Source organism: Phodopus roborovskii, unplaced genomic scaffold (genome assembly GCF_943737965.1).
Source record: "Phodopus roborovskii unplaced genomic scaffold, PHOROB, whole genome shotgun sequence".
NCBI lineage: Eukaryota > Metazoa > Chordata > Mammalia > Rodentia > Cricetidae > Phodopus > Phodopus roborovskii.
This window is the reverse complement of record NW_026125615.1, coordinates 80,363-95,802: the sequence shown is the minus strand read 5'-3', so window position 1 is coordinate 95,802 and position 15,440 is coordinate 80,363. Positions and strand designations below refer to the sequence as shown.

Here is a 15,440-nt window from a genome sequence, read left to right as displayed (position 1 = left end):
TCAGAGGATGCTGCCATGTGGCTTTTGTCCTTCAACTGCCTTTTTAAATATAGATTCTTATATTGACAGCATATTATATATTTATATATATCCATGAACATATTTTTAAATTTTTTTTCATTTCACATAGAAACAACATATTCTTCTCACTCTCCTTCTGCACAATGACGCACTTCCACCAATAAGGCCATACCTCCTAATAGTGCCACTCCCTTTGGGAGCCATTTTTTCCCAAACCACCACAGTTGGCATCTCACACAGATTGTGAGACACATTTCCTCCATCTCTTTTTGTAGGCAGGACTACTTGTAAGGTTAAGCTTTTGTTGCTGAGTTGGTCTCTCAGTCCCTCAATTTGAAGCCTCACCTGATTATAGCAAATGGCCGGTACAGGATCTGGATCCCTTAACTGTGGTCAGACTTGTAGTTTCCTGGGAGTTTCTATTGCACTAGATTTCTTGTTCATCCCTGACATTTCCACACACAATCTTCAAATTGCTTAGGGTCCAGCTGGAAAGGTCAGCAGCACATGACAAAAGAATATCTGTTCTGTCTCCCTCTGCTTTGAGAATCCTAATGAGGAACACTATTGTATTTGTGTCAATTTATTCTCTTCCCTGGCATGGGGAGTGGAACATGTCAGTGCCATTTGGATCTGAAAATGGTCTAGGAATAAAATAAAACTCATCAAGTTTTCCTGGTTTAATTTTCCTGTCTAGATAGGCCAGTATCCTCTACTTTGGAATCCAGGAAGAGTGCCAGCAAACATAACCCTGGGGTAAGTATTGGACATTGAAATCTACCCGTGGATCCACAAGGAGTTTCTTGATTTGATTAGAACAAGACAGAGCTCTTCTACTGTATGATATCTCCATATTTATGAAATATACCTGAACTTAGCATTAACCCTTTCATTGTTGGCTTATAACCTGGGAAATTGTACAGATCACAGGCCAGGTATTGATGGTCCATGTAATCCTAGCATTTAGGCAGAAGGATGGCAATTTGAAAGCTAGTTTGTTTTGTATAAGCAGATCTTGTCTCAAAAAACTACACAGGCTGGAGAAATGGCTTAGAGGTTAAGAGCCTTGCCAACTCTCGTAGAGGACCTGGGTTTGTTTCCAAGCACCTGAGTGATGGCTCCCAATACTTAACTCCTGTTTCAAGAGATCTGAAGCCCAAGTCTATCCTTCCAGAACACTAGATGTGTGTAGTATGCAGACATACATGATGGCAATATACCAATTCATGTGTAATTTAAAAGAACACTAAAATAAGGTACCTAATACTTTAAAAAGTTCAACGTTTAGATGAATTTCAAAATTTATTTGCATGCTGTACACTATTTCAGATATTTCTTCCTTGATACCTTATTTGAATCTTAAAGTTTATTTTCGTTTTCAAATATAGCATTAATTTTGGCCATTTTTAAAAATCAACATCTTTACCATTTTCCTTTTATCTTTTATTTGTATGTTCCCCCCCCCCCAGAGATAGGGTTTTCCAGAATCTATGGAGCATGTCCTCGAACTCAGAACTCACACTTTTCACCAGATTGGCCTCGAACTGGCAGAGATCCACCTACCTTTGCTTTCTGAGTTCTGTTATTTAAAACCTGTGCTACCACCCCATGATACATTTCTATTTTTAGAGAGTCTGTTTTGATATGCTTGAACTGTACTTGCATTTTAGGATGAGTGTTACTACCTATCATGCTTAAAGATTTCTCCTGAGTTATTTAAAATACTTAGGATAACAAATAAGGGGCTCCTACCCTTCTGTGGAAAACTGCCTGTTCTCATGCTTTCTGGAGTTCCATGTACTGCTTTCTTTTACGCCTTTCACATCCAGTAAAGGATCTGTGAATCAAACAATTTCACTGACTGTTGATTGCCACTCTGTTACAGAAATCAACTTTTCCCAATTCTGGCTATGCTGGATGCAAAGCTTCTGGACAAGACTTGAATGTTCCACTGGTTCCTGAGGTCAGACCCCCCAGAGGCCCTGCCTTCCCAGGGGATCCAGGTTGCCATGTTCTGCCTCCAGGAAACATCTATGGAGATGCTCCACAGTATGATCCACCAAGGGACTTCCCAGGCCCACCATTCCCTCCTATGCCAGGTAGGCTTTTTTAAAGGACCATGTATGTGCATCAGTGTTTATCAGTGCTTCCTTTCAAGTTCGCTTCCTGTTAGTGTAAGAAACACTGGCTGGAACTAACCTGAGGAGGAAAGGGTTTATATGGCTCACAGGTCACTATTCAGCAAGAAAGGAAGTCAATCCACCCTAGGTAATTAGAATTTAATATGCCCAGTGTTAGATCAGATAATCAATAAATTCACAAGCACATTTTCCTTGTTTTATTCCTCTAGGCAGGGTTTCTCTATAGCTTTGGAGACTTTCCCGAAAATCATTGTGCATACTAGACTAGCCTTGAAATCACAAATATCCACCTGTCTCTGCTTCCCAAATGCTGGGTTTACAGTCTTGAGGCACAAATGTCCTGCTACAAGCAGTTTCACCTTAAAATATTTGTATTTTATTTGACAGAAATGTTTTGAGGCCATTATAGTAATTAATTATAGTTGTTTTTCTTAAGATATCTGACTAAAATATTTTAAATCATTTCTCCTGTGTAGTAGTTCCTACAGGATCATATTTAAAATCTGAGACCATAGCTATTAGTTGAATTCATTGAAATATTTTCCTACCATTACATTTTAAAAGAAATGTAATGTACTGCTTTACATCATACTTTCTCCTTTGGAATCATGAGTTTCTACACAGTTAATTATGTTTTTAAGTAATAGATAAGAAGCAGCTTAGTTGTCCTAGGTATCTCTCTCTCTCTCTCTCTCTCTCTCTCTCTCTCTCTCTCCCTTTCTGTCCTCACCTCTGCTCTTAAACTTCTATTGGAATGGCATGAGTTTTGTTTGGGAAGTATTAAGTTAGTCCTTGGCATTAGAGGAAATGTTTCTATTAGGATATCTGTTCAGGATCACTGATATGCATGTTAAGTTTGAAAGTTTTACTCCATGGAAAAGCTGTTTTACAGTAAGTGTGGATTGCATTGAGATCTTTTTATCTGCCAAGTTAGGACAAACAAACCCGAAAGTGTTGTTGATGTTCTTATTATTCCTAAGTAGATAAGAAGTCCAATTTTGAAGGTCAAGTTTTATATGTGAGAACGAATATTGTGATGTGAGTGTTTGGATAACAAAGTAGGGGCTGGAGTTAGTGTTTCAATAAGTGTACAGTACAGGATTTCTTCTACCATTGTCTTTTACCCATCTCTTTGAGCAGGGAGAAATGTGTATGAACCAAGGTGCTTTCCATCTTATCTTCGCCCAAGAGTTGGGTTCTTTCCCCCACTCCCATATCCTCCAGAAAACATCTATGGTGATCAATGTGGCTATTTTCCTACAAGAATCTTCCCTGGTCCACCATTTCCCCCAATGGCAGGTAAGCTTTTTTAATGGTTCTTGTGTATGTCAATGTTTATCTGTGTTTTCTTCAAGTTTGCTTCCAGTTACTGTGTTAAAACTATCCTTAACCAAATTGAGGTTGTAAGGGTTTATATGGTTCACAGGTTATATCCCAGCCACAAGGGAAGTCAAGGCTTCCCTTGACTTAGGGAATTTTGAATTTTGATTGTTTTTTGATAGGTCAGAAAAATCAGCAATTTTACCAGAGGGTTGGTTTTTTTGTTTGTTTGTTTGTTTTGTTTTCCTCAATTCAAGGATTTGCTATCACTTTGGAGCCTGTGTTGGTCTGCTTACCTTTCAAATTAGTACAAACACACCTGAAACTGATGGTGAAGTTATTATTTTTCCTAACTAGGTGAGAAGTATTTATTTGAGAGTTGAAATATGTTGGTGTTAGTGTGTGGATATCAGGATATGGGCCTGACTTAGTGGTTGAACAAGTGTGTAGTATGTGGTTTCAACTTGCATTGTCCTTTACCCATTTCTTCCAACAGGAAGAAATGCATACGAACCATGGGGATTTATACCTTACCTTCCTATAAGAGCTGGGTTCTTCCCCCCACCACCATATCCTCCAGAAAATCTCTATGGAGATCCAAGACATTGCATTCCACCATGGGATTTTGCTAACCCAACTTTTCATCCATTTCCAGGTAGGCTGCATGAAAGTCCACGTATGACTCAATATTTATCTGCTTTTGTTCAAGTTTGGTTACTATTACTGTGAGAAACATAGGCCAGAACAATCTTCGGGAGAATAGTGTTTATATAGCTCACATGTTACAGTCTATAGTAGGTACTAAACTAGCTAACATTAAGAAAGAATAAAATTCAGAAATTTAAATTTTCATTGTGTATTTGTTGAGTTATTTATTAGGGAAATTTTTACGTAATAGTATATTCTATATGCTGAGGGCAAGGTTGGCACAGGTAGAAGGATGGAACTGGGTGGTGCATCCTGAGTTGTTTCCTTAGGCTGACAGGGCTGAATAGGTCAACATCACCCTGCAAAAGGATATCTGTGCTGTTTAAATTTCTCCTAGTCTGAGGCTGCTTTTGGCACCCTAATGAAGTATATTATTGTATTTAAGTCGCATTGTTCTCTGTACCTGCAAGGGGAGTGGGATATATCAGGGCCATTTGCATCTGTTAATGGTCTGGGAATAAAATTAGTACTCATGTAGCTTTTTTTGGGGGGGTGTAATTTTTGTCTAGATGGGCCAGTACCTTCCACTTTGGAATCCGGAAAGCATGCCACCAAACATGATACTGGGGTAAATATTGGAAATTGAATTCTACCTGTGGATCTACAACTAGTTTCTTCATTTTATTAGAACAAGGCTTGAGCTCTTCTACTTTGTTATATTAATAAAATGCACTTGCACTTAGATTAACACATTCTTTATTGATTTGTAACCTTCTGTGAAATAGTATGGAGCACAAGGCAGGTTTTGATGGCCCATGTAATCCTATCATTTTGGCAGGCTGAGGCCAGGCATGGTAATTTGAAAGCCAATGTGGACTATATGACTATATGAACTAGCATTTGCCTCAAAAAAATATAAGCTTTAGAAATGCATACACTTTAAGAACACTGGTGGCTCTCCTACATTACCTGGATTTGATTCCTAGCACCTGAGTGTGGGCTCACCACCCTTCTTAACTCCATTTTAAGACATCTGAAATTGTATTCTATCCTTCCAGAATATTGAATGTATAGAGTATGCAGATATGCATGCAGAAAAAAACACATTCCAGTAAGATGAAAAAGTATTAAAATAAACAAACAAAAGAAAGAAACCTGATATCTCCCACTTTATGAAGTACAACATTTAGATGAACTTCCAAGCTTTTTTTATGTACTATACACTATTTCAGATATCTTAAAAAGTGTCGTTTTTTGATGTAGCTGAACTGTGTTTTTGTTTTAGGGTGAGCTAGGTAGATTGTTACTAATATGCTTAAAGATTTCTGTTTAATTAGTAAAATTAATTAGGATATCAAATAAGCTGATCCTACACACATGTGGGAAACTCAAACTCTTCACAGACTTGCTGGAATGTCATGGACTTCTTTTTCTTTGCCTGACACTCCCAGTAAAGGAGCTGTGTCAAGCCACTTCACTGACTGCTGATGTGGATTATCATTCTGTTACAGAAGGAAACGTTGCCCACCACTAGACCTCCTGAAAACAATGCAGCTGGTCATGGCTTGACTCCTCCACCTGTTCCCAGGCTTAGAGGCCCTAGAGGCTCTAGAGGTCCTAGAGGCCCTGCCTCTCAATATGATCGAAGAGGCCGGATCCCACCACCTCCTCCTCCAGGAAACATCTGTAGAGGTCCTGGACAGTATGTCCCACAAAAGAAATTTGCAGGCCCACAGTTTCCTCCAATGTCAGGTAGGCTTATCTAAAAGTCTCTGTATGTGTCCATTTTTATCTATTCTCTCCTTCAAGTTTGATTCCTGTTACTGTGAGAAACACAGACCAGAACCAACTTAAGGAGGAAAACATTGCATGGGATCACGGGTTACATTTCAGCAGCAAAGGATTTCAAGGCTTCAACTTGATCCATCTTATGGAATGTTGAATTTGAACTGTGTTATGATAAGCCAGAAGATCAGTAAAATTACAAGCTGTTTTTTGTTTATTTGCTTGTTTTTGTTGTTGTTTTTACCTCCATATTGCAGGGTTTCTCTAGCTTTGGAGCCTGTCTTGGAACATTCTCTGTAGATGAGGCTTCCCGTGAGTAATGGAGATCCACCTGTCTCTGCTTCCCATGTACTGGGATTAAATTCAAGTTTAAAATATACCCAGAAGCAAATAGTATTAGGATTAAAACTATGTGTGTTTCATTTGATAGTAATGAATTGAGGCCATTATTTCAAATAATTATTAAATATGGACTTATGATTATAGACTAAAGTGTTTCACAGTATGACTTCTAAGCAATAGTTTTCACATGATCGTGTTTAAAATCCAAAATCAGTTTATTATTTGGTGAATTCATGAAATTCCTTTATACACTTACATTTTAAAATAAATGTAATTAGTTGCTTTTACAGCATAATTACCCCTTTGACATCATGTGTGTGTACACAGTAAGTCATGTTTTCAAGTACTAGAAAAGAACAAGCTCAGTTGTGCTTGGTGACTTATCTCTGCCATGGCCTCTAGTCTTAAGCTCCTTGGAGAACGATATTTGTGTTTTGAGTGAATTTATTCCACTGGCATTATAGGAAATTTCTCTTGTCGAACGTCAGGTCGATATTATCATAGGACTGTTAAGTATGAAAGTTTTACTGTATTGAAATCTATTTTAAAATAGGCCTCCAGCATATTGAGATCTGGCATAGCTACAAGATTGGACAAATACAACTGAAATCATTGGCGATGTTCTTACTTATTAATCATATGTAGCAAAGAAGTCCATTTTTCAATGTAAAGATTTGTTTGTAAATCAAGTATTATATGAGTGTTGACATATTACCACAAGGGCTGGAGCTATTGGTTTAATAAGTGTAAGGTATAGGGTTTTACTTTCCGATGACCTAGACCCATCTCCTGAAATTGAGAAAAGTGCATGGACCTATGGGCTTTCAAAATTTCCTCAACAAAAGTGCTGCATTTTCCCAAACCCCCACATCCTGAGTGTAGAAATGATCTCCCTCCAGAATCAATTCCACTTTCCCAACATGCACATGAAACTCCATCCTACACCAGGACCTCCTGAAACACAAGGAGACCTGGCAATTTCCATGACAATAATTTATTGTCATTTGCACTCTGACAACTGCTGTTCGTTCTGTGACTCTGTTGTGGTTCAGAAGGAAGCTTAATACAATTAAATTTCAGAATAGTATTTTGGAAAGAAGGATGATTTAAATACTATCTTTGAGTAAGTTATTCCATTTATTTCACTATGGATAGTAACATTTACATTGATTATTACCTCTTATATGATGAAGGGAGTTAGGCATACAGTCTTAGTGATGAGGATACCTTAAACTCTAACCTCTGTCTCTTTACACCAGGAATGTGTAGAACATCTGGTTGTAGACAATTGTAAAAGTAACTGTAGCTACAATCAATCAAATTTTAATTGAAGTAAATTCTTATTTGGCAGTGTTAATATTAAAACCAGCTTGTGTCCCATAAACATGGTTCCATAAATGAGTACTTTTTACTATGTAGTTCCAGAGGGAAGGGTCTGAGCTGGATAAATGGTGGATCACTGGTTAATACTGGCTCCTCCACAAGAACTGAGGACTTGGCCTTTGTTCCCAGCATCCACATATAGCTATAGAGCAAGGCAATACTCTCTGTTGGGATGGTAGTACTCCCTGTTAGCAGCATATCTTGGCAGATATAACATGACTGGGGCATCCCTAGTATCTTCTTTCTGTGTATCACATTCATGTGTGATGTATGAGAAGGCCAGAACTGGGCATCAAAGCCCCTGGAAGGGCTGTTACAGATGGTTGTGAGCTGTTGTATTGTTGCTGGGAATTAAACACAGGTCCTAAGGAAGAGCAGCCTGTATCCTTAAACACTGAACCCATTTATCCACACCATTCATGTTGATAATATTTTAGGAGTGCCACCTAATGTGTGTGTGGAAGGGTAATTGTGGTGACATAGTAATGGTTTCCTATATTTGGCCATAGTACAAACTGTCCTTTGCTCCCTAGGTATCATCTCATTGGTCTCTATTTGCAGACGATATGATAGTTTACATAAGTGACACAATAAACTCTACCACGGAACTCCTACAGCTGATGAACACCTTCAGCAAACTAGCAGGATACAAGATAAATTCAAAAAAGTCAGTAGCCCTACAATTTTCAGACGACAAAGAGACAGAGAAAGAAATCAGAGAAACATCACCCTTTACAATAGCCACAAGCAACATCAGGTATCTTGGGGTAACATTTACCAATCAAGTGAAAGACCTATATAATAACTTGGTCGCTCAAAACAAAGAAATTAAAGATACCAGAAAATGAAAAGATCTCCCATGCTCTTAGGTAGGATAAACATAGTAAATATGGCACCTACAGATTCAATGCGATTCCCATTAAAATCCCACCACAATTCTTCACTGACCTTGAAAGGATAATAATCAACTTTATGTGGAAAAACAAAATCCCAGGATAGCCAAAAAAAAACCCTATACAATAAAAGAACTTCAGGAAGCATCACCATTCCTGACTTTAAGCTCTACTACAGAATTATAGTTCTGAAAACAGCCTGGTATTGGCATAAAAATAGACAGGTAGACCAATGGAATCTAATTGAAAATCCTCATATTACCCACATACCTATGAACACCTGATTTTTGACAAAACAGCAAAAATTATACAATGGGAAAAGGATAGCATCTCCAATAAATGGTGCTGGCACAATTGGATGAGGATGTGTAGAAGACTACGGATAGAACCATGTCTGTTGCCATGCACAAAATGCAAGTCCAAATGGATCAAAGACCTCAACATCAATCCAACCACATTGAACCTCTTAGAATAGAAAGTAGGAGGTATCCTTGAACAAATTGGTATAGGATACCACTTCCTGAATGGGGCACTGAAACTGAGACGAAAAATTAATAAATGGGAACTCTCCAAACTTTCTGTAAAGCAAAGGACACAGCGGACAAGACCAAATGGCAGCCCACAGAATGGGAAAGATGTTCACAAATCCTAATCCCACAAAGGGCTGATCTCCAAAATATGCAAACAACTCAAGAAACTAGTCAACAAAACACAAAATGAGCCTATTTAAAAATGGGGTACATAACTGAAGAAAGAATTCTCAATAGGGGAAATCAAAAAGGCTGAAAGACACTTAAGAAAGTGCTCCACATCCTTAGCTATCAGGGAAATGCAAATCAAAACAACATTGAGATTCCTGTTGTTGTTATGCCTGCATTCTCAGTATTGGGGATATCTTAACGACTACTATCTATTTCATTAGTCCAGGAATGTGTAGAAACATGTGGTTCCAGACAAACGTATAGGTACCTGCAGGTATAGCCCCTCAAAATTTAATTGAAGTAAAGTCTTTTTTGGCAGTGTCCCATCAACATGGTTCCATAATGAGTACGTTTTATTCTGTGCTTCCAGAGGGCAGGGTCTGTGGCTGGAAAAAAATGGTAGGTGACTGGTTAATACTGGCTCCTCCAGCAGAACTGAGGACTTGGGCTTTGTTCCCAGCATCTACATAGAGCTTCGGTGCAAGGCACTTTTCTCTTTTGGGCTGTAAGTACGCCCTGTTAGCAGCCCTCCTTGGCAGCTATCCCATGATTGTGTCAATGCTTCCATCTTATTTCTGTGTATCACGCTCATGTGTGACGCATGTGAAAGACATAGGAAGCCTTCAGAGAACCTGGATTTGCAGATACAGATGGCTGTCAGCTGCTGTGTAGTTTCTGTGAACCAAGCACGGGTCCTAAGGAAGAGTGGACTGTTCCCTTGACCACTGGAGCCATTTGACCACACCATTCATGCTGTCAACGATATAGGTGTGTCAGCTAATGTGTGTGTGTATGTGTAAGGTTAGTTTTGATGCCATAGTAATGCATTCCATTATCTGGCCATAATAAAACTCTCCTGAGTTCCATGGGTATCATCTCATAGATTACAGTCCATTTATATCCATCCTGTTTCCTACAACGATATGAAGCTGGCCGATGCCAGTGGATATTTAAACGACTACCTGTAAAATAATTTGTTTTCTTGTTCTTAATAAATTATCTTATTCCATCATTTATATTTAGTAGATTTAACCTGTCAGGTTGCCTGCTACTGTCACTCATTATACACTGAATCAGGAAAGGTGTGTTTCTGTTGTAGTTATAAATGCAATGGACATAAACAAAAAATAATATTAAGAAATTGAACTTTTCATTATATGTTTGTTGAGTCACTTGTAAGTGTTCTCGACCATAACAGTGCCTGTCCAGTCCTGAAGGAAAGGTTGGCATACCATGCAGACAGGATGTGAATGCTGAATCTCTAGTTGTTCTTTAAGGCTAATAAGCAAGATTGCCTAAGAGCCAGCTGTACATGTCACTAGCACACTTCAAAACCATATGTGTTCTATCGAAATTCTCCCAAGTCTGAGGCTGCTTTTGTCACCGTGATGAGCATTGCTATCGTATTCCTGTCGCCCTGTATTCTATCCCGACAAGGGGAATGGGACATGTCAGTGGTATTTGGATTGGGAAACCTCCTGAAAATAAAGGGAGAACTCATGAATTTTCCTGGTTTAACTTCTAGGTGAGCCAGTGTACTCAACATTGGAGTCCGGGAAGAGTGCCACCAAACACGACCCCGTGGTAAGTTGTGGAAATTGACATCTACCCGTGGATCCACAAGGAGTTTCTAGGTTTCATTAGAACAAGACTTGAGCTCTTGTGCGTTGTGATATTTTTTTTTTTTTTTTTTTTTTGCATATAGAGTATTTTTTATTTAATTTTATATAACAAAGTCCAATTAAATGAAAACAAACATTTATACACAATATTTGGGAATTTGGGCGTCGTTCTTTCCAAACTACTTCCTGCTGGTAAGGGGCGCTGTCTTGGGGGATTCGAAGAAGATTCAGATATCCTAGCTGTAGTCTGTAGGGCTGTTTTGTCCAGCTGTTTGGAATGTAGGATCAGCTTGTACTCTGTTTCAGGCGGTCTGGTGTGATCAAACCACATTAGTCTGGAAGGAATCCACATCTTTTCATTTTCTGTGGAAACAAAAATAGAAATACTTTTCCCCAGTAACTTGTTCTTCAACTTAAATTTTGGAGTCAAAGCGTTTTTTTTTTTTTTTTTTTTTTTTTTTTATTATTATTATTTTACATGTCGATCCCAGTTCCCTCTCCCTCCCTCCCTCCCTCCCCCCAAGCCCTCCCTCCCTCCTTCCCTCCCTTTTGCCCTCTCTACCCTCTCCCATGCACTCTAAACACCCTCCCCTCCCGACCCCCCACCACAATACAATATGTGGGGGAATGCCATCCAGTTGGGGTCATGTAGATCTGACAGGTCCTGTGAAGTAGGGACTAGGGCTTCTCTCCTATCTCTAGAATAAGGCAGTTATCCCTCCATGGGGGATATGTTTGCAAAGTCCTTTTGTGCACCAGGGATACATCCTGGCTCCACTGTCTGAGGTCTCTCAGACTGTTCAGACCTTCTGGCTGAGACCCATATTCAGGGGAGTCCGAGTCAGACCTCTGTTGGCTTCCCAGCTATCAGTCTAGTGGCCCTTAGCTCCTCCTTGTTCAGGTAAGCTGTCTCTATGTACTTCTACCGCATGGTCTTGTCCTCTCCATCTGCTTCTGGGTTCTAGTTTGACTCAGTGTTTATGTATGGGTGTTTGCTCCTGTTTTCAACAGGCATTAGTTGAGGACTCCATGGAGAAGTTAGTTGTTGATCTCACTCTCCGGGAAGGGCATTTATGATAGCCTTTCCACGGAAGCTGAGATTGTTAGTTGGGAGCAGTCTTGTAGTTCCCTCGACCTTTCTTTGTGTTCAACTTTCTCTTCAAACCAATATTGGCTCCCTCTTTTATGTTCTCTCTCTCTGTCTCTGTCTCTCTCTCTCTTTCCTATTTTCCATTCCTAACCAGGCTCAATCCTCCTAGTCACACATGCCTTCCTCTCCTCCCTCTCATTTTCTCCTACTTCTCTCTCCATTAGCTGTCCTCACCCACTATACCTGAGGTCTGGGGGACTTGTCCCTTACCAGTTCTGTGAGGGACTTTATATGAATCTCTTAGAATACAACTTGTATCCTAGTTCCTCTGGTGATGTGAATTATAGGCTGGTGATCATTTGATCTAGGTCTAAAATCCATATATGAGTGAGTACATACTGTGTTCCTCTTTTTGTGACTGGGTTACCTCATTCAGGATGGTTTCTTCAAGTGCCATCCACTTGCCTGCGAATTTCAAGATACCATTATTTTTTTCTGCAGAGTAGTATTCCATTGTGTAGATGTGCCACATCTTCATTAACCATTCTTCAATTGAAGGGCATCTAGGTTGCTTCCAGGTTCTTGCTATTACAAATAGTGCTGCTATGAACATAGTTGAACAGATGTCTTTGTTGCATTGATGTGAATCCTTTGGGTATATGCCTAAGAGGGGGATTGCCGGGTCCTGTGGTAAACTAATTCCCATTTTCCTGAGGAACCGCCATACTGATCTCCAAAGTGGCTGTATGAGTTTGCACTCCCACCAGCAGTGGAGGAGTGTTCCACTTTCTCCACATCCTCTCCAACATAAGTCATCACTGGTGTTTCTAATTTTAGCCATTCTGGCAGGGGTAAGATGGTATCTCAAAGTTGTTTTGATTTGCATTTCCCTGATAGCTAAGGATGTGGAGCATTTTCTTAAGTGTCTTTCAGCCTTTTTGATTTCCTCCATTGAGAATTCTTTCTTCAGTTCTGTACCCCATTTTTTAATAGGGTTATTTGGTGTTTTGTTGACTAGTTTCTTGAGTTCTTTGTATATTTTGGAGATCAGCCCTTTGTCGGATATAGGATTAGTGAAAATCTTTTCCCAGTCAGTGGGCTGCCGTTTGGTCTTGTCAACTGTGTCCTTTGCCTTACAGAAGCTTCTAAGTTTGAAGAGGTCCCATTTATTAATTGTTTCTTTCAGTGTCTGTGCCCCTGGAGTTATGTTCAAGAAGCGGTCTCCTATACCAATTTGTTCAAGGGTACCTCCTACTTTCTCTTCTAAGAGGTTCAATGTGGCTGGATTGATGTTGAGGTCTTTGATCCATTTGGACTTGAGTTTTGTGCATGGCGACAGACATGGGTCTATCTGCAGTCTTCTACACACCCTCATCCAATTGTGCCAGCACCATTTGTTGAAGATGCTGTCTTTGCCCCATTGTATCATTTTAGCTGTTTTGTCGAAAATCAGGTGTTCATAGGTGCATGGATTAATATCAGGATTTTCAATTCGATTCCATTGGTCTACCTGTCTATTTTTATGCCAATACCAGGCTGTTTTCAGAACTATAGCTCTGTAGTAGAGCTTTAAGTCAGGAATGGTGATGCCTCCTGATGTTCTTTTATTGTATAGGGTTGTTTTGGCTATCCTGGGTCTTTTGTTTTTCCATATAAAGTTAATTATTATCCTTTCAAGGTCGGTGAAGAATTGTGGTGGGATTTTAATGGGGATTGCATTGAATCTGTAGATTGCTTTTGGTAAGATTGCCATTTTTACTATGTTTATCCTACCTATCCAAGAGCATGGGAGGTCTTTCCATTTTCTGGTATCTTCTTTAATTTCTTTCTTTAGAGTCACAAAGTTCTTCTTATATAGATCTTTTACTTGTTTGGTAAGCGTTACACCAAGATACTTTATGTTGCTTGTGGCTATTGTAAAGGGTGATGTTTCTCTGATTTCTTTCTCTGCCTCTTTGTCGTCTGAAAAAAATAGGGCTACTGATTTTTTTGAGTTTATCTTGTATCCTGCTAGTTTGCTGAAGGTGTTTATCAGCTGTAGGAGTTCCCTGGTAGAGTTTATTGGGTCGCTTATGTAAACTATCATATCATCTGCAAATAGAGACAGTTTGACTTCTTCCTTTCCAATTTGGATGCCCTTGATCTCCTTTTGTTGTCTTATAGCATTAGCTAGAACTTCTAGTACGATATTGAAGAGATATGGAGAGAGAGGACAGCCTTGTCTTGTTCCTGATTTTAGAGGAATTGGCTTAAGTTTCTCTCCATTCAGTTTGATGTTGGCAGTTGGTTTGCTGTATATTGCTCTTATTATGTTTAGGTATGTTCCTGTTATCCCTGACCTCTCTAATACCTTTATCATGAAAGGGTGTTGAATTTTATCGAAGGCTTTTTCTGCATCTAGGGAGATAATCATATGGTTTTTCTTTTTCAGTTTGTTTATATGGTGGATCACGTTGATAGATTTTCGTATGTTAAACCATCCCTGCAATCCAGGTATGAAGCCTACTTGATCATGGTGGATGATTTCTCTGATGTATTTTTGAATTCGGTTTGCCATTATTTTATTGAGTATTTTTGCATCGATGTTCATCAGGGATATTGGTCTGTAGTTTTCTTTCTTAGTTGTGTCTTTGTGAGGTTTGGGTACCAAAGTTATTGTGGCCTCATAAAAAGAGATTGGCAATAAACCTTCTGTTTCTATCTTGTGGAACAGTTTGAGGAGTAGTGGTATTAGTTCTTCCTTGAATGTCTGGTAGAATTCTGCACTGAATCCATCTGGCCCTGGACTTTTTTTCGTTGGAAGGCTTTCGATGACTGCTTCTATTTCATTTCGGGTTATAGGTCTATTTAAGTTGTTTGTCTGTTCTTGATTTAATTTTGGTAAGTGATAGTTATCCAGAAACTTGTCCATTTCCTTTGAATTTTCAATTTTTGTGGAATACAGATTTTCGAAGTATGACCTGAAAATTGTCTGGATTTCCTCTGTGTCTGTTGTTATGTTCCCCATTTCATTTCTGATTTTGTTAATTTGCATGTTCTGTCTCTGCTTTTTCGTTAATTTGGATAAAGGTTTATCAATCTTGTTGATTTTCTCAAAAAACCAACTCTTTGTTGCATTGATTTTTTGTATTGTTTTCCTGGTTTCTATTTTGTTGATTTCAGCCCTCAAGTTGATTATTTCCTGGCGTCTGCTCCTGCGGGGTGAATTCGCTTCTCTCTGTTCTAAGGTTTTCAGTTGCGCTGTTAATTCATTTATGTGACTATCCTCTGTTTTCTTCATATGGGCACTTAGTGCAATGAACTTCCCTCGTAGCACTGCTTTCAAGGTGTCCCATAAGTTCGGGTATGTTGTATCCTCATTCTCGTTGAATATTAGAAAGTCTTTAATTTCTTTCTTTATTTCTTCTTTGACCCAGGAGTGGTGCAATTGCACATTGTTCAGTTTCCATGAGTTTGCAGGTTTTCTGCTATTTGTATTGTTGTTGAATTCCAAT

General features: G+C 39.1%; 1 protein-coding gene across 1 annotated transcript in view; it reads left to right on the top strand.

Annotated features, from left to right (window-relative positions):
* LOC127217081 (melanoma inhibitory activity protein 2-like) overlaps nucleotides 1-15,440 on the top strand; it is a 153,163-nt gene that overhangs the window by 67,167 nt on the left and 70,556 nt on the right. The window contains 2 exon segments of the mRNA XM_051177917.1: nucleotides 3,303-3,461; nucleotides 5,642-5,882. Coding sequence (XP_051033874.1) covers nucleotides 3,303-3,461; nucleotides 5,642-5,882 — 400 coding nt within the window.